At 35.0% G+C, this 22,190-nt stretch overlaps 1 protein-coding gene across 1 annotated transcript in view; it reads right to left on the reverse strand.

Moving 5' to 3' along the window:
• The window catches only part of DYNC2H1 (dynein cytoplasmic 2 heavy chain 1), a 161,742-nt gene that overhangs the window by 126,147 nt on the left and 13,405 nt on the right, over positions 1 to 22,190 (reverse strand). The window contains exons 16-38 of the mRNA XM_080338541.1: positions 20,479 to 20,618; positions 20,158 to 20,386; positions 19,560 to 19,687; positions 18,206 to 18,321; positions 16,163 to 16,290; positions 14,011 to 14,160; positions 13,075 to 13,280; positions 12,026 to 12,181; positions 11,823 to 11,937; positions 11,251 to 11,421; positions 10,682 to 11,064; positions 9,817 to 9,949; positions 9,614 to 9,731; positions 9,335 to 9,447; positions 9,126 to 9,245; positions 6,815 to 6,965; positions 5,112 to 5,314; positions 4,377 to 4,559; positions 3,988 to 4,170; positions 3,606 to 3,829; positions 2,671 to 2,786; positions 1,000 to 1,199; positions 85 to 349 (exon numbers count right to left, since the gene is read on the reverse strand). Coding sequence (XP_080194667.1) covers positions 85 to 349; positions 1,000 to 1,199; positions 2,671 to 2,786; positions 3,606 to 3,829; positions 3,988 to 4,170; positions 4,377 to 4,559; positions 5,112 to 5,314; positions 6,815 to 6,965; positions 9,126 to 9,245; positions 9,335 to 9,447; positions 9,614 to 9,731; positions 9,817 to 9,949; positions 10,682 to 11,064; positions 11,251 to 11,421; positions 11,823 to 11,937; positions 12,026 to 12,181; positions 13,075 to 13,280; positions 14,011 to 14,160; positions 16,163 to 16,290; positions 18,206 to 18,321; positions 19,560 to 19,687; positions 20,158 to 20,386; positions 20,479 to 20,618 — 3,931 coding nt within the window. The remainder of the gene's footprint in view (positions 1 to 84; positions 350 to 999; positions 1,200 to 2,670; positions 2,787 to 3,605; positions 3,830 to 3,987; positions 4,171 to 4,376; positions 4,560 to 5,111; positions 5,315 to 6,814; positions 6,966 to 9,125; positions 9,246 to 9,334; positions 9,448 to 9,613; positions 9,732 to 9,816; positions 9,950 to 10,681; positions 11,065 to 11,250; positions 11,422 to 11,822; positions 11,938 to 12,025; positions 12,182 to 13,074; positions 13,281 to 14,010; positions 14,161 to 16,162; positions 16,291 to 18,205; positions 18,322 to 19,559; positions 19,688 to 20,157; positions 20,387 to 20,478; positions 20,619 to 22,190) is intronic.

The raw sequence follows: 22,190 nt of genomic DNA on the forward strand, positions 1-22,190 counted from the left end.
AATAACATAATATACAAATGTAACTGAAGATAAACTGTTTCAGTAATTTAAGCATAATGATGTTTAACTCCCTGCCAAACTCACCTCGGGGTTCTCGTACCACTTGTCGAGCACTGTTTGTAAGCACACCGTCAGACCATTCTCTGGTGTCCATGTCAATATGGCCTAGCAACTGATGTCGGGGCATGGCTTTGGGATTCATAGTGTATTGCTTCACTACTTTGCCAATTTTACCAAGAGCTGTCTTTAACATCCGCCAAAGAGTTGATTTACCTGCACCACTTGGACCTACAATAACTACACCCATTCTTTGACGTAGTTGTTCGTATAATTCCAAAGCCTTCTTGATCTAGATAAGAAAAGAGAAAATGGCTATGTGAAGTTGTAAAGCTTAATCAAACACATTCTTTTTAAATGTTTTCCATCTCATTTCGGATGCAGTCACTTTGTTTCTATAATTCTATTTGTTGAAAGAATAGGCATTTGCAGAAGGCACTAAAATTATTATACTAAAGATCATCAAAAAACTTATTTTGCGTGTTAGAGGCGTTTCAATAAATTACTAATATAAAAATACCAGCCCTCTTTGGGCATATTTTTACTGAGAAGTTAACAAACCTTTAATCACAAAACGTCATCCAGCCCTAATGAATATAAAAGAGACACAGATCTGCTTGATAAAACCAAATATTCACATATTTAATTCTTTCACTGTCCAAAACATTCACTGGAGTTTGTACGTGGCTTGAACAACACTGTATGTCATGTGTCCACATTTTAATTTTCCTTGCACTATTTTTCTTTCAATTACAGCTGATCTACCATGCTTCAAACATAGTTCTATTTTCATATACATGTATTAGAATCTAACTATTAGTCATTCTAATTTTATAAAATATTTATTTCAAAAGTAAACAGAAACGAGTCAAATTAATCTAATATTAATCAGTTCTAATGTAGAATAACTCATATTGTTTTGTTGGTGTAGTTGATGCTTACCTGGGTGCTTATAATTTCCAAGTTTGCTTCTTCAAAGACTTGTTGTAAAGCTGTAGTTAACTCAGCATACTCCACATCTTTGAGGTCAATGCCAGGAAATACATCTTTAACCAGTGCATCAAATCGTGCGCAGTCTGCAAATGTGAGCTTTGACATGGTGTTAAGCCGCAGAGCTTGAACCACCATGTGACTTTCATTAACTGGAAATAAAAGCAAAGCAGCCATATCAGTTTAAGCTGTTTGTTGCTTTTTTTTTCTTGGGAAACAGAAATGGGCACTTGAGCCCATGCTGCTAAGATGTTGAAGGTGGAATCATAACACAGATTACATTCCAGTTCATGTACTACTCTACTTGGAAGTTAGATGAGTGCCTAACTGTAAGTATCATTTATGCTCACAAACATATTCTATACAAATGTAAGATGGATACAATGCTGTCCAAATAGTACACAATAGCCTAAGGATTAAGTGTGACTAAGATTAGTAGTATCTGACAGCTTACTTACTAAAGCACTCATGAAAGAAATTAAGGACCTGGATTCTAGACCTGACTCTACCAGAGGCAGTTTGAAGTCACATCTCTCAAGTGCATCTTAATTAACTATGAATATTCCAGAAGTGAACACTCTGCACAACTCCCCTTGCATCTGAAGTACCATGGAAATGTAAGTGTTTTGGTACCAGAAAGAAAAGAGCCACAAGAAAGGTCTCCTCTGCCAGAAAAATAAATACACTTATGATGAGAAAGGCACAGGGCTCTGATCTCTGTTTTTTTCCTTTTAAAATCAAATTACTTTCTTATGTAAAACAGGTACATTTGCAGAGAGCAGGACCCGCAACTACAGGTGAAAAATCATCCTGTGTTTCTGCCCTGCTTCTAGATGCATGATCGCCCCAAAACAGAATGCACTGTAGCCTAAATTCAATACAAGAGACAAAAAGTGTCATTCCTTTTCCTGAGGCTTTTTCCCAAATGTTCCAGACTTTAGGGATTAGCATACCCTTCTAGAATTTGGTAAAATTTGGAAAAAGGTCAAGGTTTTTCATCCTGAACAATGTCTCAAACACAAATATCTCTATGGACAAATTTTCTAAGCAACATGATAAACAGTTAAGAGGAAAAATGTCCTTAGGATGTGAAATGCTCATCCATCCCATGCTCTTAATTCCAACTTGTTTAATATCCAAACAAAAAAACAATTTTTTTTTATTTTTTTTTAAAGTGACCCAGTCTATACCAACACATCGCCATCATTTCTACCTGTCGTTACGCTTTTGTCTCTCTACCAGTCTGAATCTAATGCTATGCGCCAATTTTAGTGATCCACAAGTAGGATGAAAATGGTCTGATGACTGAAGAATAACGACAGCATCAGAGGATTAACTTTCCTAAGCCAAGTGAAAACAAGAATCTTTGAGAATCACTCAAAATCATCCCAGAATAAAAGTCCTATATCTATATTCTTATCATATAAAAGCTCAGTCTAGAATATGACAATAGTATTTTGTGATCTCCTAATAAAGACGGACTTTCACAGATATTTTTTCTTTTCTAAATTGCCTCCAGATCAAAGTCATGGCTTCTCAAAACTCCAGTGAACAAGAAAGCTGTAGTGAATGATATCTGTATAATATCCTAAGTAATCCAAAGTTTGGCATAGTCAATCTTACTTTCTTGCTTTGCTTCACTTTTCTTCAGCTGATGAAGAAGACTGCCACAGCCTCTCAAAACAGTCTTCAATGCTCGTAAACCCCAATCATAGTGCTGCTGTGGTGTCAGAAGCTCTCTAAATTTAAAAACAGCAATATTGTAATAAGATTTAGGTGACAGCACCTGAAACTTTTGTTTCACAAATGAATATGCTCATACTGTTTTTGGGGAAAAAAGAAACTGGCAAGTACTTGTAGTGCCATCTGTAATGTAGTTCAGAGATTTAAGAAATGACATACTGAAATTTTCAGAGCGAGTATATTCAACAGCTAATGTATTTATTATTATCCCCAACAACATTAATTAAAACCGCTGAACTTCGTTCTCTCTAATATGCATACCTATAACCAAATAGTCACTTGCATTTCAACAACTTCAAGATTCTAAATCCAACTCAATGCCTGTGAGCATCCACATGCTCACATTCATATGCTGACATTCCCATGCTCACATTCATATTTAGTGAGCATAACAGGGGAGCAGTATTTTGCCACCTTGAGATTATAACTGCATTCCAGATATTTTCATACCTGAACTTCCCAACATATTGCCATGTTTTTATCTTAGAAGTTAAATTAATAACTACAGAGATGCATGGTTCAGATGCATTATTCAGATTTAAGAGCTGTATGGAATGTAAAACTTTACAGGACTCCAAATCTTTGGTTTTATATCGAGTTTTGTTTCTGGCACATAGCTTTCTGCAATATCCAAGACATAAAATGTTACAGAATATTAACAGAGAGCACATGTAGATTGTATCCCAAGTCATGCTTAGACATAAATTAGGTGAAGAAACAAGATTGCAGTGAGATAACCAGAAGGATCAATGCTATAATAAAAGGAGGAAAGAGAATGAATGGGATGGAGGGGAGGGAAACACAATACAACTTACCTTGCTAGATTAAAAATAGCCACTAATTTTCTACCAAGTATTTTAGCATCCTTAAAGCCTTCTGAATATAAAATCACTTCTGCAATGAGTTCGTTGTCTGGATGAGTCATAGCGACTGGCCTAAAAAGTTGTTTGAGGTTATCAGGCAGCTTTTGTCTTCCTCCATAACCTTTTCCAGCAGGATTCAGTGTAATAAAAATTCCAGAATTATGATCCATTTCAACCTAGTATTAGAAGTGGATTGTAATAGCGTATTGTCATTTGAAACAGCATTGAGAAATGTTGGGTAGACTACATTCAGTTGCAGTAGTCAGTTTTTAAGTTCAACTCAGTTGTTTACAGACTATTTTTATAAGAAGAAAATAAGTAAGTTTTGCTGTACCTTTTTGCCAAGCATCTCACATACAGGACTATGTTTCTTCAATGCATGTTGAATTGTCTGAATCTGCATGGATACTGCAGACAATACAGCTTCCTCAAGTCTATTGAATTCATCAAAGCATCCCCAGGCACCACACTTCACTAAGCCCACAAATATGCGCCCCATTGACTTCACATCAATGCCCTTAAAATTAAAAATAATAATACTATTAAAATTCAAGTAACAATAAACTATTGAAAGGCTGTCTTCTCAGCTATTAAAAAATATGTCATTGAAAATATCCACAACGGAAAATGATAAATTATCAGAAGTATTGCTAGAATATCATATTGCTTTACAAAGTATGGGCATAGATATCCATTTCCTAAATTGTACAGAACCATATTCACCTCATCACAATTAAAGACTAATACTTGTCTTCCAAGAAGTCCACCCAAGGCCTTTACTGATTCTGTCTTTCCAGTTCCAGCTGGACCATAGGGATTTCCTCCAAGGCCCATCTTCATGGCCTGAGTAAGAGTTAGGTAACACTTATCTGTCAAAGGTGTATAAACAAGTTTTGGGGAATTACCCTGCAGGAGAAAAAAAAAAAAAAAAAAAAAAAAAAAAAAAAAAAAAAAATATATATATATATATATATATAGGGAGACAGAAATTATTGATGATGTAACTTAATTCAATTCATTCATAAGTCATTAATTTGAAAACATAACACCAGCATCAAGATTACTGTCTCATTAAGTATATGAATTTGCTTACAGTTATGAAGTTTTCCTAATTTTATATCAAATGTCAAAGCATTGTGCAATTTCTTTTAGAATTACAGAAAAGGAGTCAACACAGGTGAAACTGCATACAGACATATAAAAGTAGCAAGCATATTAGAAAATATTTATATGATACTGTAGCTGCTTTCCATACAACTTACTTACATTTACTCCATCAATATCAAGAATGAAAATGATTACTCTATCTTTTAGTATTTTTTATGAAACAGTATGCCAAGGACACAATAAAGCTGAAACAAATGGCAACAGTTGGGAGGCAACCAGCAGCATGTGTAAAATGATAAAGTGTTTGACACATATATAAAAGCCACGAAGTAAAAACTAAAAATACCACACCTGATATTCGTAAGTATATTGGAGTTCAGCATCTACCATCTGAATATAACATTTTTGGTCTTTCATATAAAACCTCAGCTGCTTCTTCCAAGCCCAGTCTTCAACACTGTGTACCTGAGCTTGATTCAGCTGCTTCACCACATCAATGTTATGAATGATATCGAGAACCAGAGCTTTAAGCTTGAGCTCAAGGATTCCTGATTCTGCAAATAACCACAAAAAACCACCATCACAACAGCGTAGTAAGGAAGATACATTTTACTCATTCTCAAGTTCTTTCTATTATCTGCAGATTTTATTTAGATCTTGCTTCAACTGTATATAGAAATATTATATATTACCTAAAGCAAGCAGCATAAAATGAGATCCTGACAGAGAATGTGAATCATCCTGTAACTTCAGTCATTTAGAAGTGACTTTGTCTGCCTCTACGTTCAATAGATAAGAGACACAGGCTTTTCTGGAAAGCAATTTATTCCAGGAGTGCTTACAGCTATGTCCGCTTTAGACATCAGTGTGGCACAATCTGCTAATTGATCAGCTGAGGATCTAAAAACCATACTACACACACTCTGGATATTTGACTTAAACTAATTAGTGTGATGTGGAATTAATGTTCATTAGCAGATTTGGTGTATTAAGTATACTCTAAGAAAATATTTTCAAATTTGGTTTCTTTTGAAAGAAATCCAGTTTGTGTACTCCTATACCATTCCATGATGGGAAGTAAACTAAAGTAAGTGGCAACTTACTTTATCAGGCAACTCACTTAAAAATCACACATATTATCCAAACTAAAAGGTTATTGTAAATGTATTCTACAGTAGAAGCAATTAATACTCTTTATAACTGATGACATTTCTCAAATGGCTTATAGAAAGAGCATAGAAAAGGAGCTTAGATAAAGAACCACATTTACAGACTGCTGAAGGTAGGTGATATGAATCGTACTCCTGTTTAATATATCAGATGCTAACAGTTCATAAAGTTAATACAGTAAGCAGCTGCACAAATGTCGTGGAAGATTGTCAACATATCCAATTGATTCTTTTTATATGTTTAGGGTAAGGAGCCATCTCACCTAACTTACACTATAGAATTTTACATCTGAGATAGTCATTCAAAGCCTCCCTTCTCATCAAAAGAGAGGAATAAACACTCAAAGGCATAATTATTCTAATCCATTTGGACTATATGAGATTCAGAACATGATGTCTTGAGAATAGCTAGTTTATTGGTTTTGCTAGAGGTAATCAAGAATTAGTAGTTCAAATGCACATGAATACATCTAAAATAGAAACTCACCTACAGAGTTATACAGAACATATTGACATGACATAATGTACCTCAACTGCTGTTTGGACAGTTACAGTGAAACATAACAGTAGAGCACAGTTCAGGAAGTAAAGATAAATTATCAGTAAATATATTAAAAATATATCTATAAATAGTTAATTAAAAATTAGAGATTTGCAAATATATAAATGCTGCAAGATCGTTTTTCATCTAAATAAAAATTCATTGTTCACTCTGAAACATTAAACACACTAATCTTGGTAGTGACAGGTGACCCAATTTATGTAACTCTATGAGTTCAAATCAAGACAATTTTATATAACTTCCTGTTTAAATAAACAGAATGTTAAATACTATACAACTACATGGTCATTACAAATAATTACATATTACTTATCATTTTATACCTGTATTCCCAGTATCTTCTATACTAGTATCAATGCTAGTATAGTGTTCCAGTTTAGCCATGAGTTCTAATTCTAGTTGTTGCAGATTATGGTCTTTGATAGCATTTTCAACATCTTCAGTGAACTGAATTTGTTCTGCCAGGGAAAGAATCTGTGGAAAAGAAAGCTCAAATTACATTTTATAAATACAGAAGACATAAATAAAAGTTTTTCAATTAATTTATAATTGTTCGTTATTTCTGATAGTTAAAGTATTTTACTGTATCATTTTTAAACAAAGTCACACATTTGCTACGCTCTTAGGAAAAAATATAGCCATACTTAAACCTGAAAAATTTAGCGAAAACTTATGTAATCTAACACTTCAAGTCCCTTAGCTTTAAAGTATCTTTTCACAATAAATGATGTGTCAGATGGAAACTACCACACTGTAGGCCTGCTGAGAACATACTCAACAGGCTCAGCTGTACCTCTGACTTTTCGTGTCACTGATCTGCTAACCCAGTATTTTGCATTCCAGTTTCTAACACTCCACTTATATTCTAATTCCTTTAAGTTCACTGGAAAAGGCTTGTCTGAGATATGAAGGTTAAGTAAAACTTGGAACTGGAAAGATCTGTATCAAAAAATTTCACCAATTATGCCAATGTGAAGACAGGTAACACTAACTACACCCTGGGGGAGGGAGAGAATGACAGGCAGGTCCGTAAGGGAATGACAGACAGGATCACTGAGCAAAGGGCATGGGGTGATGTGATAGAAGAGATCACAAAAATCCACAAAATGAGGAATGAGGCTTAAGCAGGGTCACCTCCACTACTGGCATGTCAGCAAAGAAGTGCCTACAAGGCACCATTATAGGGAAAACCCTCAAACCCTCTCCAGAAACTCAACGTGCTGTGGTACCTCTCTGAAGTGCCTGCACACTAATGCAGAGACTGTGGGGAAAAAACATAATGACTTAGAGATCTGTGTGCAGCTGCAGGGCTGTGACCTTGTTGGGATCATGGAGATGTGGTGGGATGGTTCCCATGGCTGCAGTGTCGCAATGGAGAGATACGGTTTCATTAGGAAGGTCAGGAGGGGAAAATGAAGAGAGGAAGTTGCCATTTACGTAAAGAGAGCAGCTGGAGTGCGTGGAGCTCTGCTGGGGGGTGGATGAAGAGCCAGCTTGGTCAGAATTAAAGAAAGGACAGGTCAAGGTCACATTATAGCGGGTATCTCCTACAAGCCACCCGACTAGGAAGAACAAGTGGATGAGGTCCTCTAGAGACAGGTAGGAGCAGCCTCATATTCACAGGCCCTGGTCATCACAGGGGACATTCACCACCCCAGTACTTGCTGGAGGGGCAACACAGCAGGACATAAGCAATCCAGGAGGTTCCTGGAGCTCATTGATGACAACTTATTCTTCCAAGTGACAGAGGAGCCAATAAAGACAAGTGCTTTATCGGACACAGTCCAGTGAAAGGTCACAAAGATGATTAAGCACTTCTCCTACGAGGAAAGGCTGAGAGAGCTATTCAGCCTGGAGAAGAGAAGGCTCAGGGAGGGATCTTATATATTTCTATAAATACCGGAAGTGAACATTTAAACAATGGAGCCAGGCTCTTTCCAGAGGTGCCCAGCGACTGAACAAGAGGCAATGGGCACAGAAGGCTCGGTCTGAACATTAAGAAACACTTTTTTACTCTGAGAGTGACTGAGCACTGGAATAGGTTGCCCAGGGAGGTGGTGGAGTCTCCATTCTTGGAGACATTTAAAAGCCATTTGGACATGGTCTGGGGTGAACTGGCTATAGGTGGACCCGCTGGAGCAGGGAGTTGGACCAGATGATCTCTAGAGGCCCCCTCCCACCACAACCATTCTGTGATTGTGTGATTCTCTGTGCTACTGGTCAAAATTGCATGGAAGAATTTCATGTTCATGACTATTTCTCCTTATACAGCCTATGTGAAGAAACTATATTTTAATCAGATTCAAAAAGGTCTTTTTATATTACTAAGTCTTAGCTGCCCTGCATGAAAAATTCACTACCAACTAAGATCAAGATGTACATCAAATTTAATAAATAGATGGATGTTATAATAGATTGGGTGCCATGTAAAAGACTTGAGTATTTCAAATGTTTACGAAAGAATTATAAGAGCCCATTTTTTAAGAATTTCTCTATACTATAAGTTAATAACATGGATTTGTTTGACATTATTTTTTTTCCAAATTCATATGTGCACTTCTTTATGAGACTTCAAAAAATAACATATTTGGTAAATCTAAGACTACATAGTGGCATTACTGGATCAGCTACTACCTGGGAAGGAAAGAGCGATGGATCAATTGAACCTTGTGATTTTTTTCCAGCATCAACACAGTCAATTAACATTTTTTTCAGGCTCTCCTTCATCTCCAAAGCCAAACTGTTTAGCCACACCTGACAAAGAGATGAAAAAACCCCAAAAGTTACATTACAAAATAATTTCTCAAAGATGCCTGAACTATACTTGGATGTGATTTTCTTACCTCCACATCATTTGACAGAAGAACTTTATTTCTAAGTGGCACAGTTTCTCCTTCTACAGACTTCATGGCAACTATGTACTTAAATTCTTCATCAAAGCTCACACTATTAATGCCTATGAATCAGAAATAGCAATGAAGTTATGTATTGTTAAAGTCAAACATTAATTCCTTAGTGTCTAATAGCAGAAAGACAGGAAAAAAGTCTGCAACAGATTATTTACCATTGAAGAACTTATTTTCTAAATGAGTACATTTCACAAATGAAGATTAATGCATTACCAGCAAAAAGTTTCTTAAGATGAGACTGGATAACCAGAGGATTCGTGGACTGTCCTAAAATTTCTAATAAGTCATCATCTCCAATGAAATAGAATCTTGGAAATGCTGAGCGCTTTTCCTATATAAAAACAAATCAGTTTTGTTAATTTAAAATCAAACTCATTGTCTTTCTTTATAGAAAACTATATTAATGTCAACTGTACCTCCAAAAATTCGTTCAAAGATTTCTGACATCTCTGAAGTTGGTCAAGTATGGTAATTAAGTTATTTCTTACTCCTGTCCGGGCATTCAGTGATATTACTCTATTGTCACTCTTGATTTCTGACATAACGGATCTTGACAGAAAAGAATTGAATAATTCATAAAACAACCATTACAGTTTTAAACTGAATATTATATACATGTAGTTATGTAAACAAAAATTAAAGCATGGGTAAATCACTTAGGTAACTTTCAGTTTTCAGTACTAATGATTAAACATTTCAGAAATTACATCAATGTCTCTCCAATGTAATTGAATAACTTTTTCTTGCTAAAATTTCTCTACCCAAAACCAAGAAAATTCAACTCTTGACTTCTATTTTCCCCTAAAAAGTCATTTTAACTCAAATAAAGACAGATAATAAAACATCTCTTTCTCAAATCTCCTCTCCTTCTATCTCCTTGACTTGTTTGGAATAAATAAACCATCTGTTTCTCCCAGAAGTCTATCTGTGTACTTTCTTAGTGAACAAAGTCCTTGTCTTCAACAACAAATGATTCTTGAGAAAACAATTACATCACTTTTGCTTTTGTTGACAAGCTTGATTTTGTGTTTGCTGGCCCGTTTCATGATCTTCAGCATTTCATGTGATTCTCTTCTTCACATGCACACCATTACATGAAAACCACATCACCACCTTTATTTGGACCTACATCACTGCCACACACCTATACCTACTGAATTCCTGTTGCTGCCCTTCATCTCTTTATATATTCCAATTGTTCCATATATCTTCACCATGAAGAATGTTCTAGTCTACATGTGTCAAAGATACAATAGAAAAGTCACATTCCACAACACTAACCTGAAGTCTTCATCAACTCTGTTAAAACGAGCCTGTTCTTTGGGCAGAGCTCCACGACCAAATATTGGTTCCAAATATACCCATTTCCTTTGAATTTGGTTTAAATTTTGCAGATACTCATCCAACTCAGCCAGCTTTTTTTCCCAGATAGACACTTTATCTTCAAAACCCTTGTAATATGGAGAGTCCTTGAGGGACTGTAGAAGACAGCGATGATCTCCAACTTGGTTGACTATGTCTTTCCAGTCCTTAATAAGTCTGATAGTCTTGCCTTGGCTATCTTCATAATCTGTTAATGTAAAGACAGCTCCAACTCCCCAGAGTTCAAGCTCACGCAATGCTTCTCTGATTGTGACTTCACCTTGGGCCCGACAATTCAAATCCTATTTAGAAGCATAAATAGATTTCAATTCAAACTACAGAGCTTGCAATAAACTTTTCACTTAAAAATATAACGTGAATTATATTTCTACAGTAGTAGAAATATAAATATGCATACAGAACAAGATATAGTACATAAAATAAACCATAAGATAAAATAGAATATCTTTATTTGAAATTATTCATACCTTAAGTTCTGTTGCTTTTTCTATAATGGCATCTGTCACTTTTAGCAGATCTCCAAATAACAAACCCTCAAGTGTAGTGCCTCGGGGAAGACCCAGAAGACGAAAGAGATCCAGCCAATGGTCTGGAGAAAGATGTTCTCCTCTTACATATTTTAGGAGTGGAATTATCATCTATAGGAAAAATGTCTACGTGAATCCATTTAGTCTTTGTGAAAACTTTCTCTGTTTGATTACAGACTGACATGCTATTCAAACAAACAAACAAAAAAAGCCATTCTTAAACTGAAGCCCATTTTTTTCAATTCCTGAACTTAATGTTTAGATGTATAACTATGAGGAAAACTGATTGCTAAATGTGTCTATGTAAACTGTAATGACCCTCTTGTTAACAGCAAGGAACTAAAAGTTCTCAAAATAAGCAAAATGTTCAAACACAGTACCGCAAAATATTTTGTTAAATTGTAACTGGTTTTATAATAAGAACTGAAAAATGAGCTATGGAATGAAGTATATTACCCAGTAATACCAAAACATTTTTTGTTTTATACCCATTTCCCTAATTATCATCTTACTTTATATTTGTCCACTTCTTTTTGCAATTTTACTGTCATTACAGAATGTTCTTCCATTTTCCTCATTTTTTCATGCCAGTTAAACAAAAATTCTTCAAATAAGTATGTTTTACTCCTGCATGAAAATCAAATATAAAAAGGTAATTAAAATGCAGTACTATAAACACGTGTGTGTCCATGAAAATAAAGTAACAAAATCATACCTAAAAGTAATCCAATCTTCTTTGGCTTTTTCCTGAAATCCTTGATAAAACTCTTCATACAACTCCCAAACTTCTGCACAACTCTTAATATCTTGACATACTACTTTTGATAATGAGAAGTCAGGCTCTTCCAACTTAAAATGACGGCATTCTTCACTGAATAAAAATATCATTTTATCATACACTACATTATTCCACTCTACATTTATCATTTAAGAGATTGTATCACAAGAAAATAATTATACTTTTTTAAGAAAAGCCATTGGCTTCATTGAAGAACATTGCTGCCAACTGTGATTTCCTTATAGTTCCTTCTCAAATAGAAATAATAAAAGAATACAAGGGATAACTCTCCTACACAGTGACCTTCTCTCCTATTCAGAATTATTTTCCATAAACTTTCATTTCTTTCATATTTATAAGAAAAATTAATTACTTTCTGCCCCTGAAAATAAAGCCTGAAAAAAATTTGTTTCTTTCTCTTAGGTAGAAAGAATATGCTAATTTTATTTACTATCAGATTTAAGTGTCAAGCTAAGAATTTAAACAGAAAACTTCGTCCACTCAAGATTTGCAACAATGAGCTTAATGACAGTAAGCACCCAGTGGAAAAATCCTTTCCTTTTGCACAAAAGTCTATCAGATCAGACACTCAAGAAATGGGAGAGGTCAGCTCATGCCCACTGAAGTTACAACAGAACTGAAGCAATAACTCCCCCTCCCTGGACCAATACCCCAAACCTTCTCTTAGTGAGAACTTCAGAAGTCAGAATCAAGCTGCCATTGTACAGACTCCCTTACTTGAAACCTTAAGAGACTTCTTGAATTTTTCAATCCAAAATAATTCAAAAAAATGCAGCTCAACAAATTCATGCTATGTAAAATGTACAAAAAGGACCCTGAAAAACTAATGAAAACCATGTACTATAAATAAAATTAAATTCCTTATATTCTTTGTTGTGATAAAATTTAGTTAACATTTTCTGAGATACTATTGCTGCAAAAGATCCATACATTAATGAGCAATGTATACAGGGAAATAAACATACATGAGTTTTTCTTTCACCATTTCAAGCTCATCAAATTCTTTCTTTTTTTCCTTTATGATCTGAGCACTTTTCTCAAGCACACCCTGGTCGCCTGTTTCAATGACATCATCACTTGGCTTTAGCTGATCCCAACGCGCTTTAAACTTTTCCAGGTCTTGAAGATATATATTAATATGCAAAATCACATTTCCTTTCATCATTTCAATCTGTAAAGCAAGACGTACAAATAAATTCCTTCAATAGTTCATAATTATAACTATGATCAACTTCAAAACTTGATCAAAACTTGATAACTACAACTTGATCAAAATTAAAATAACTTCTTATAATACCCAAAGAACTAGTTAATTTTTATTCTTCTGAGGATTTTTTTCTGAAAAAGAGAGCACTAATTTTTTATGCTGGTATTTCACACCTTTTTATTTGGCCTATGCTACTTATTTAGCCTGCATCATATAGCACACAGTAAAACTGCTATATTTGCATGACATATTGATATCTTCAGTAATACTTCAAATGAGTTCCGGAATTTGCCTATGGACTGTTTAACAAATTAAAAAACAAACAAACAAGCAAGCATTGGTATTAAACACATGCTAAAATAACAAAAAAAGCTATCTTTTAACTGTTAGCCCATTTTCCTCAGTTAACCATTGCATTCATTAACTCATTTGTCTCCAGGAAGTTCTTTGCAACAGAATTATAACATTATGACATTCATTTCAGCATCAGTTCAACAGAAGTTTCACCTAGTTACTGTTTAAGCAGTTTAAACACTAATTCTTTAAGTTCCTCCCTCAATTCAGTTGGTGTTAACACTAAAGTGAGAACATTTATGGATTTAATCTAGGAAAAAAAAAAAAAAAAAATCTTTCTCCAGGCTTATTCAAAATAATTTCAAAATTTTTAGGTAAAATATTAATATTTCATTGTTACCTGTTCTGCAATCATAAGCTGGTGGCTTTCCATCATTAGTTCAAATTTATCCCATGTAGCTCTTAGGTTACTGATAGTGTCCAAACCTGCACCAGCCACAGTTCGCAAAAGTTTGTTTTTATCTTCAGCCTCTTGAAAAAGGAGAAAAATCTAAATTGAAAGAGATTAAAAAGAAATCTGTGTGTATGTAAAAATTCATCAAACCCTGTTTATCAAAACTATAAGCAAGTATATGAGAATCATAGATTGTGCATGCATAGATTATATGTCTATATACACAGCTGGGTTTTTAACACTCTTTATAGAATAACATTAAAACATTGGAAAAAACAGTTTTTGATGTATTTATAGAAATTCTAAATCTTGATCTTGACATGAGATATACAGAAGTGAATGCTTACTATGAAACAGATAAATGTGTCTATTTATTGCAGAGATCCACTCAACCAGATTCAGAGCAGACAGGATTCAGTAAATACATATCTACGTTTGCTGGGTCTGGTTGGGCTGGTTCATTTTCATCATGGCAGCTCATATGGTGCTATGTTTTAGATTTGAGACCAAAACAGTGCTGAAGAAAGTTCAGAGAAGGGCAATGAAGCTGATAATTCCGGAACTGTACATGTAGGCAACAAACCAGACTTCCACTGAGTATATGAACTGCACATGCTGCAGACACCTCCGCATACACACCGTAGCTCAGATGCATTCATTTAGAACTGAATCCCATTGCAGATATCTTCAAAAACATACAGTGACATCAAATGCACCTTCATCAAATTTGCAGATGATACCAAGCTGAGTTGACACACCTGATGGACAGGATGCCATCCAGAGGGACCTGGACAAGTTCAAGAAGCGGGCCTATGCGAGCCTCATGAGGTTCAACAAAGCCAAGTGCAAGGTCCTGCAGCTGGGTCAGGGCAACTGCCGTCATCAATATAGGCTGAGGGATGAAGGGATTGAGAGCAGCCCTGTGGAGGACTTGAGGGTACTGGTGGATAAAAGATTGGACATGAGCCAGCAATGTGACCTTGCAGCCCAGAAGACCAGTGGTATCTTGGGCTACATCAAAAGCAGTGTGGCCAGCAGGTCAAGGGAGGTGATTCTGCCCCTCTGCTCTGCAGATTTTTTAATAGATCCTTAGTGATGGGGCAAGAGGTAATGGTTTTAAATGAAAAGAAGGGAGATTCAGACCAGGTACAAGGAGAAAATTTTTTACAAGGAAGGTGCTGAAACACTGGAAGAGCTAACCCAGAGAGGACTCTCAGAAATCTGATCTAGTTGAGGATGTCCCTTTTCATTGTAGGGAATTTGCACTAGATGACCTTTAAAGGTCCCTTCCAACGCAAACTATTCTATGATTCTAAGAAACAGTGACTGAAAATACTGATGACAAACAAAATTCAAGTAGGTAACCATGAAGTGACTTATATATGAAAAAATAAATATCATATGTACAAGCTGAGTTCTAAGCTAATAACAGCAGTTCAGGATTGATAACTTGGGTTATGGCAGCCAGTTTTAAAAAACGCCTGCTTAATCAGAGCAGTAGGAAGTAGAACAAATTTTAGGAGTCACAAAGATAACAAAGAGAATAAAAGAGATAATATCGTTATTTCATCATCCAAATCCATGTTTTTTTCATATCTTAAGAACTGTGCAAAATCCTGTTGGTGCCTTGGAAAAGATCATTGCAAAACTAGAAAAGACTTACTGAAGGGCAACAAGGATGATCAAACTTATGGATGGGCTTATGTATAAAAAAAGATTAGGTAAACTGAAACTTCTCAATCTAGAAAAGAGATGGCTGATACAGGACACAACAAACAACTATACAATCACTGTCATGAAGAGGAAGAACAGGTACTGATTGCTCCATACCTCTTCTCTTTTAACACTTAAATGGTATAAAGTTAACAGAGGGCAGGCGGTCCTTCATTTAATGGGATTTAATGGGTGATTGACCTACAATTTACCAGAGGATATTCCGTATTTTTCCTCAGGCAGATACTTTACTGCTGGAGAGAAAATACTGTACTACATGGACTAACACATGTTTAAAGCTAGTTATATTAAATACAAGTTTCTACACTAGAATACAGTTGCATTTTTTTATAGCTGTTCTAAATATGATAAAATAGTATCTTACCCCTTCTTTTCGTTCCTGTAGGTCTAAATATTTTAAATTGTCTTCTGCTACTTCATCTACAGTCTGAGGCCTAATCACTAATGTTTCCATGGCATCAGTGAGAAATGAAGAAACATCATGTAGGTGAGCTATAAAAAGAAAGGTGGAAAACAAAATTATCATGGAGAAAATACTTGTAGTAATAAATACACAAGTTAGAGAAATGTACTGTGATAGAACATTGTCATAAGATATGATAACGTTGTGATGGACAAGGTATGCACCTTTTAAGCCTTAAGCAATTGGGTTTGCAGCTTCTGGCAGGGAAGAAGAAATAAGAGCTGGAGAGGCAGGACAATATCTCCTCCTTGAGGCCAACCCATTCTTTGCTAAATGAAGGCACCAACCTTCGAGATAAAGGCGTCCATCATGTTTGACCAGCTAGGGGGAAATCACAAATCACCAGCTATCCCTAGAGGACCAACCGACTCACTTCTGGGACCAATTGACTCACTTCTGAAACAATCTCCTTAATTAGCATGAGGAGTGAGAAGAGGGAGGAAATGAGCCACCCTCTCCTATTCCGCATGCAAATGCACTATAGTATTTAAAACTTCTCACTCGGGACATGGCATTGCATTGCACCCACCGCCCTGAGAACTACAGGGAACGTCTTGATCAACCAGCCTTTGGAGTGGTGAAATATTTCTTCTGATCTCTCTCTCCCTTTCTCTCTAACTTTATTCTGAGCATATAAGGGTAATATCATTGTGAGTTTTGTTGTTGAAGCCTTGTTAAGTTTTGTGACATAGTTACAAGCTTTTGCCAAGTCACTATCTCATATTTCCACCAAGTTTTAAGTAATAATTGAATACTAAATATTTATCTTGAATAATTCTCATACCTCCCCATTACTGGGCAGAAGATAACAAATGTTAACCCTGCCCTCAGCCCACTGAGTGGGACGGGACAAAAGTACACGAAGTATTTGCTTAAAAAATTGCAGACCCCAATCTTCAATGCTGCTTCCAAAAAAATTGCATGTTTGTCTTTACGCAGTTTTTGAAATGTAATACACTGTGTTCAGTGTATGATATAGACCATAAGTATCAGAGTCCCTCCCTTCAGAGAATTAAACATAAATACCTAAGGCATTTATTTATGCATTTTCAAAATCTGTATAGGTCTTTTTTTGGTAAATGGAGAAAAACAGACGTAAAAATTGTGTGGTTTTTGGGGGAGAGGCGTTGTTCTTTTTTTAAGTACACAAATTAAAACCATCTTTCTTTAAATATTGAAAAGACTCACAAAGAAAAGTATGATTAAGCTATAACATTGTATTGTCCTATCAAGGTAGATCTTTTTGGTACTGAGAAAGGAGCTGTACAATTCCAGGAAATAATACATCTTCCAGGAAACAATCTTTCAGGTTATGGAAATAATTCACTTCCTGCACAACCCTTGTTCTGTGTTTCCTGTGCTGATTGCTACATTTAAAGCACAAAGCAATGTTATTTCTCACTTTTTGCACCTTACTTCATTTTTCTACCTGTTTCAAATATTGATAGATCACCCAAAAATAGGGAAATATTTTGCACTCTTTAACACTTTGCATTTTGACAATCCAAGTGAAAAGTAACTGTGGAATAAACCTACATTATTTAAGACTCCTGATAAAGTATTACAATTTGTGAAAGAAAAATCTAATAATATTTCTTAGTTAAAACATTTCATGCTGACTCCTTCAATTACTCTTAAACATCTAAGAAATTTTCCTCCCTCAAACGTCACAGAAACTTTCCTCTAGACAGAAGAAACAAGTAAAATAATGTTTGGATGTATGTTTTTACATCTGGAATAGACATGGCCAAACAACTGAATGCAAAAGATGCACATGGACATCAAGTTAGGCCTGCAGTGAAAAGTTAGTGACAAACTACTCTCTCTGCACTGTGATTTCTGCAGCTCACTGTGCCAAAGAGTAAAATATCTCTTATATAAAAAGAGTATTTACATTAATGCAAATGTCCACAAGGTCAACAGTAACAAAAAAAAAATATTTACCTTGAATAGATCTTTTCAAAGAAATAACAAGAACATCATACAACTTCTGGATGAAATCATCAATTACAGTTTTCACAGGGTTGCAGTTAACAGTTAAACAATCTATCCTGATGGTGCTTCAAGACAAAAGATTAAAAAATGGTAAATATTCCGTAGTAGACTTATGAGTCAATATCTCTAAGATCTATGGACATCTATAGTTTACCCAGATTTTGTAGCCTAATAAGACAAAATTTCCCTCATAATTCTACAAATAAAAGTCAGAGCTTATTGGGAAAATTACTCATAATATTTAAATATTTATAACCATTAGGCACATATGTGCAGTTTTATGGGGACTAATGCTCTGCTCATTCAAACAATGTCACTAAATTCAAATTAATAATGTCACTAAATTTCTATACTCAAAAAGAAAAATATTTTAATTATTTGTACAGTCATAGTCTTTAAATCTCTAATGTCCATGAGCATGTACTAACCCAAGCTTCAATAGTCCTAAAAACATAAGAAAAGCCACAGTGAGTCGTATCAAGACCCTAAATCTAATATCTCACAGTGACTCTAAGTAAGATGCCTAAAGAACACTAAGAACAGGGCTTCCTTATTTGATACCTTCCTGAGTATCCACCCTCAACACCAATCATTTGCAACCCATGGCACTTCATAACCACATGTGGTTTCTGGCTATAAGACACTTCAGCCAGTTTCTCTTCTATTCATCACAGCCTGTCCTTGAAAGTCTTTTCTACTCAGAATATCACCTAGCCAACAAGTTCCACCATTCCATTTTCCTATGTGAAGTGTCACCTCTTTTCACTTGCTCTGAACACGATTCCCACCACTTTCATTAGTGAACTCTAACCATGCAATACACTAAATTCCATGTGAATATATGTAAGAATAAAATCCTACACTAGCATATCTTAAACTGTAAGCTATAGGAGGTAACCAAGTGTTTAAATGCAAGAATTATATTTACTAAGTCTGTTCCAAATAGCTACATATACTCCACACATACAGGACTTAGCTGAAAGAATTGTTAATATATCACTGTGTTTTGCAGTAATTCAGAATCAGCCATGAATTTTGAGGGGGTTTCCCATCATATTAAAGGAAGACATTAATAGTTTCCAGAGAAGGCTGTGCAGATAAAATAAGTGTTTCAATATAATAAGTGTTTAAAAATAAAACTGAAAAACAAAAATCTAAATATTTTATAAGTACATCAATATTTCAAAAACCCTTGAAATGTTATCTATAACTCCAAGTAAAAAGAATATTTCTATTTTACTACTACCTTTAAAGTATCTCACAGAATAAATTACTCGAAAAAAAGAACAGAGTTACACTTTACCTTGGAAGACGTTCTGCCTCTTTCCCTCTCACTTTTAATGCTTTGAAGTTTTTTTCCCAATCCTGTTTGCTAGAGAGATGTGTATTCACCAGGGTTTCCATGTCTACTTGGCCAATTACAATCCACTCCTTTTCAACATTATTTTTGATTTCATGGGGAAAAAAAAAATCCAGACTAAAAAAGTCCATTTCTCAATAACATTAAAATACTTAAATAATGTTTTCAAGCTAGATTATCTTTAACCTTTGTGCTCCTTCAATTACCTACAGATTCTCTTAGTGAAAAAATCAGGAGGTACAAACGGTTTGACATGTTCACACATTTAAGGACAATCAAAACAGATTTTGAACAAGAGTAAAAAGGTAGCTATAATACTCAGGTTTCAATGGGAACTGTGCATACGCTTCAAAATGGGTATGTGATAAAGTAGCTGGCTTAACATGGATGGACTTACTAACCTTTTGCTTATATGCCCTGCAGAAAATGAGAAAAATGCGCAAATGACATTGCTCAGTTACCTCTAGAATGTCTGAAGGTTAAACTGATGCAAATCTTAAAAGAAAAAAAACTGTATGAGTCAGTCAAATCTCGAAAATACCTTGAATTTATCAGAAACTTCCGTCAGCCTTCTGAACAAATCCTCTGCTTTACTGAAAGCAGTCAGAAATCCATTTGCATTTCTTTCAGTCATAACAGTGAATATAGACTCTTCTTCTGCTTCACTTACTCCCCTAAACTGATTTGGAATGGAGATGAATCTCTTCATTTCTCTATAATATCTAGCTCGTACTTCTTCAAAAGGAGGTCTGAATTGCAACCGGCCTTGCCTAAAAGGTGAAATAAATCATACAAAAACTAACATTTGAGTGTAATCTGAGACAGAATACTTTCTTAATGTGAAAAAAAAAAAAAATCTTACTTGAATGTTAGATCAATATTTATTTCTGGTAAATTCTCATTGAGTGCTTCCAAGCCCATCTGATACTGATGCTCCAGAGCTTTGTAAAGTTGATGATTCCAGTGCTGTCTCCAAGCTTTCATATCACACGATTTGAAACCCTAAAATTTAACAATGTTTATTTTTATTTTATTCCTCAAACCATAATTATAATCTGAAACTGAGTACAAAATGCCTGAAGACCAGGATCTTAGTAAAATTTAAAGAAGTATCACACCACCAGAACAGGCTCCCCAGGGAAGTGGTCACAGGACCAAGACTGTCAGAGTTCGAGGAGCATCTGAGCAACACTCTTGGTCATGTGCTTTAGCTTTGGGTTGGCCTTCAAGGAGCAGGGAGTTGTACTCGGTAGTCCTTATGGGCCACTTCTAACTCAAGATATTCTACGATTCTAATACCAGTTTGAATGTTAAGAAGATCTAGAGCTATTAAATTTATTTTGAATGAATATAGGAATAAAAAAATATCCAAATCAAACCAGTCTCTATGGCAGTTCAGCATAACAGCTTCACTGAGGTTCATCTCCCATTGGTTCACAATGAGATGCCTCAAAGTTACTCTAAACTGCAGGGGACTCTGCTAGAAATAAGACACAGAGCTGGCTGGCTGAGAGATCTAAACCTTTACCACACCTTTTATTTTCCTATGATACACAAGATAACTGTTAAACAGTGTTTTAGAAAATTATTGTGTGTTTCCACAGGTCAGCGTTAACTAATGAGTAGATATAACATTTTATCTTAAAGAATTCAGATTTTCATTACAATCTCTTACATTGCACTGTAAGAATATGTAAAGCTATATCATACGCTCAAGTCTGTAAATGGTCACTTGTAAACCATACAAGGATTTTCAAAAGGACCATATAAGTTAAAAAAGAAGTTAGAGACTTCCTCCAGGTTCTTATTTAATGGGATAGAGATTTTTAGGCAGGGCTTTGGAGGCAGTATAAGGCTGCTGCAGGAAGCTACACGTCTGCACTGCAATTCAAGGCTGCCCAGACGAACTCTTCCAACAGAAAGATTCCAGAGACTACAAAAATTTTCAATTGCTTCACTTAAGCCTTAAGACAAATATAAATAAGGGTTTAAAGAAATATGTAAAATCCTGATGACAACAGCAGTAAGACTATACCATCTTGTAATTTTGGATGGTGAAAATAGGATACACTAGGTTAAATTTTATCACTTCTTGCCAAGGACGAAAATAAAATGACTGAAGACAGTTTAGTTAATTTAATTTAGTTAATTTAACTAAATTAATTTAGTTAATTTACTCTGTACTACCAAAACAATTTTCAAACAGATCTTAAAGCAGATATAAATTATGAACTTTGAGAAAATATGCTGACTTTAGGATAAAAATTTGTAAACCAAATTTCAAAAGAAATTAAAGACCAAACGCTGGATTGATGCACTTATTCATTATTCATATTATCTTGAGAAGATGGAAAAATTTATAAGAAAAATACAGTTAAAATACTGCATTTATTGCCTGGGAAATACCAACTGAAATAATCTGGGTTTGCATTGAAATGGCTAAGAACACCACATCTGTCTAAGAATATAGCCCTGTTATTGCTGAAGGCTATAGGAAAAATTAAACTGACTTTAATAATACCTCAAAATAGGTTAAGTGATAGTAATATCACCCTGTTACTTGCCAAGACAATA

This window comes from Nesoenas mayeri (genome assembly GCF_963082525.1).
Source record: "Nesoenas mayeri genome assembly, chromosome: 1".
NCBI lineage: Eukaryota > Metazoa > Chordata > Aves > Columbiformes > Columbidae > Nesoenas > Nesoenas mayeri.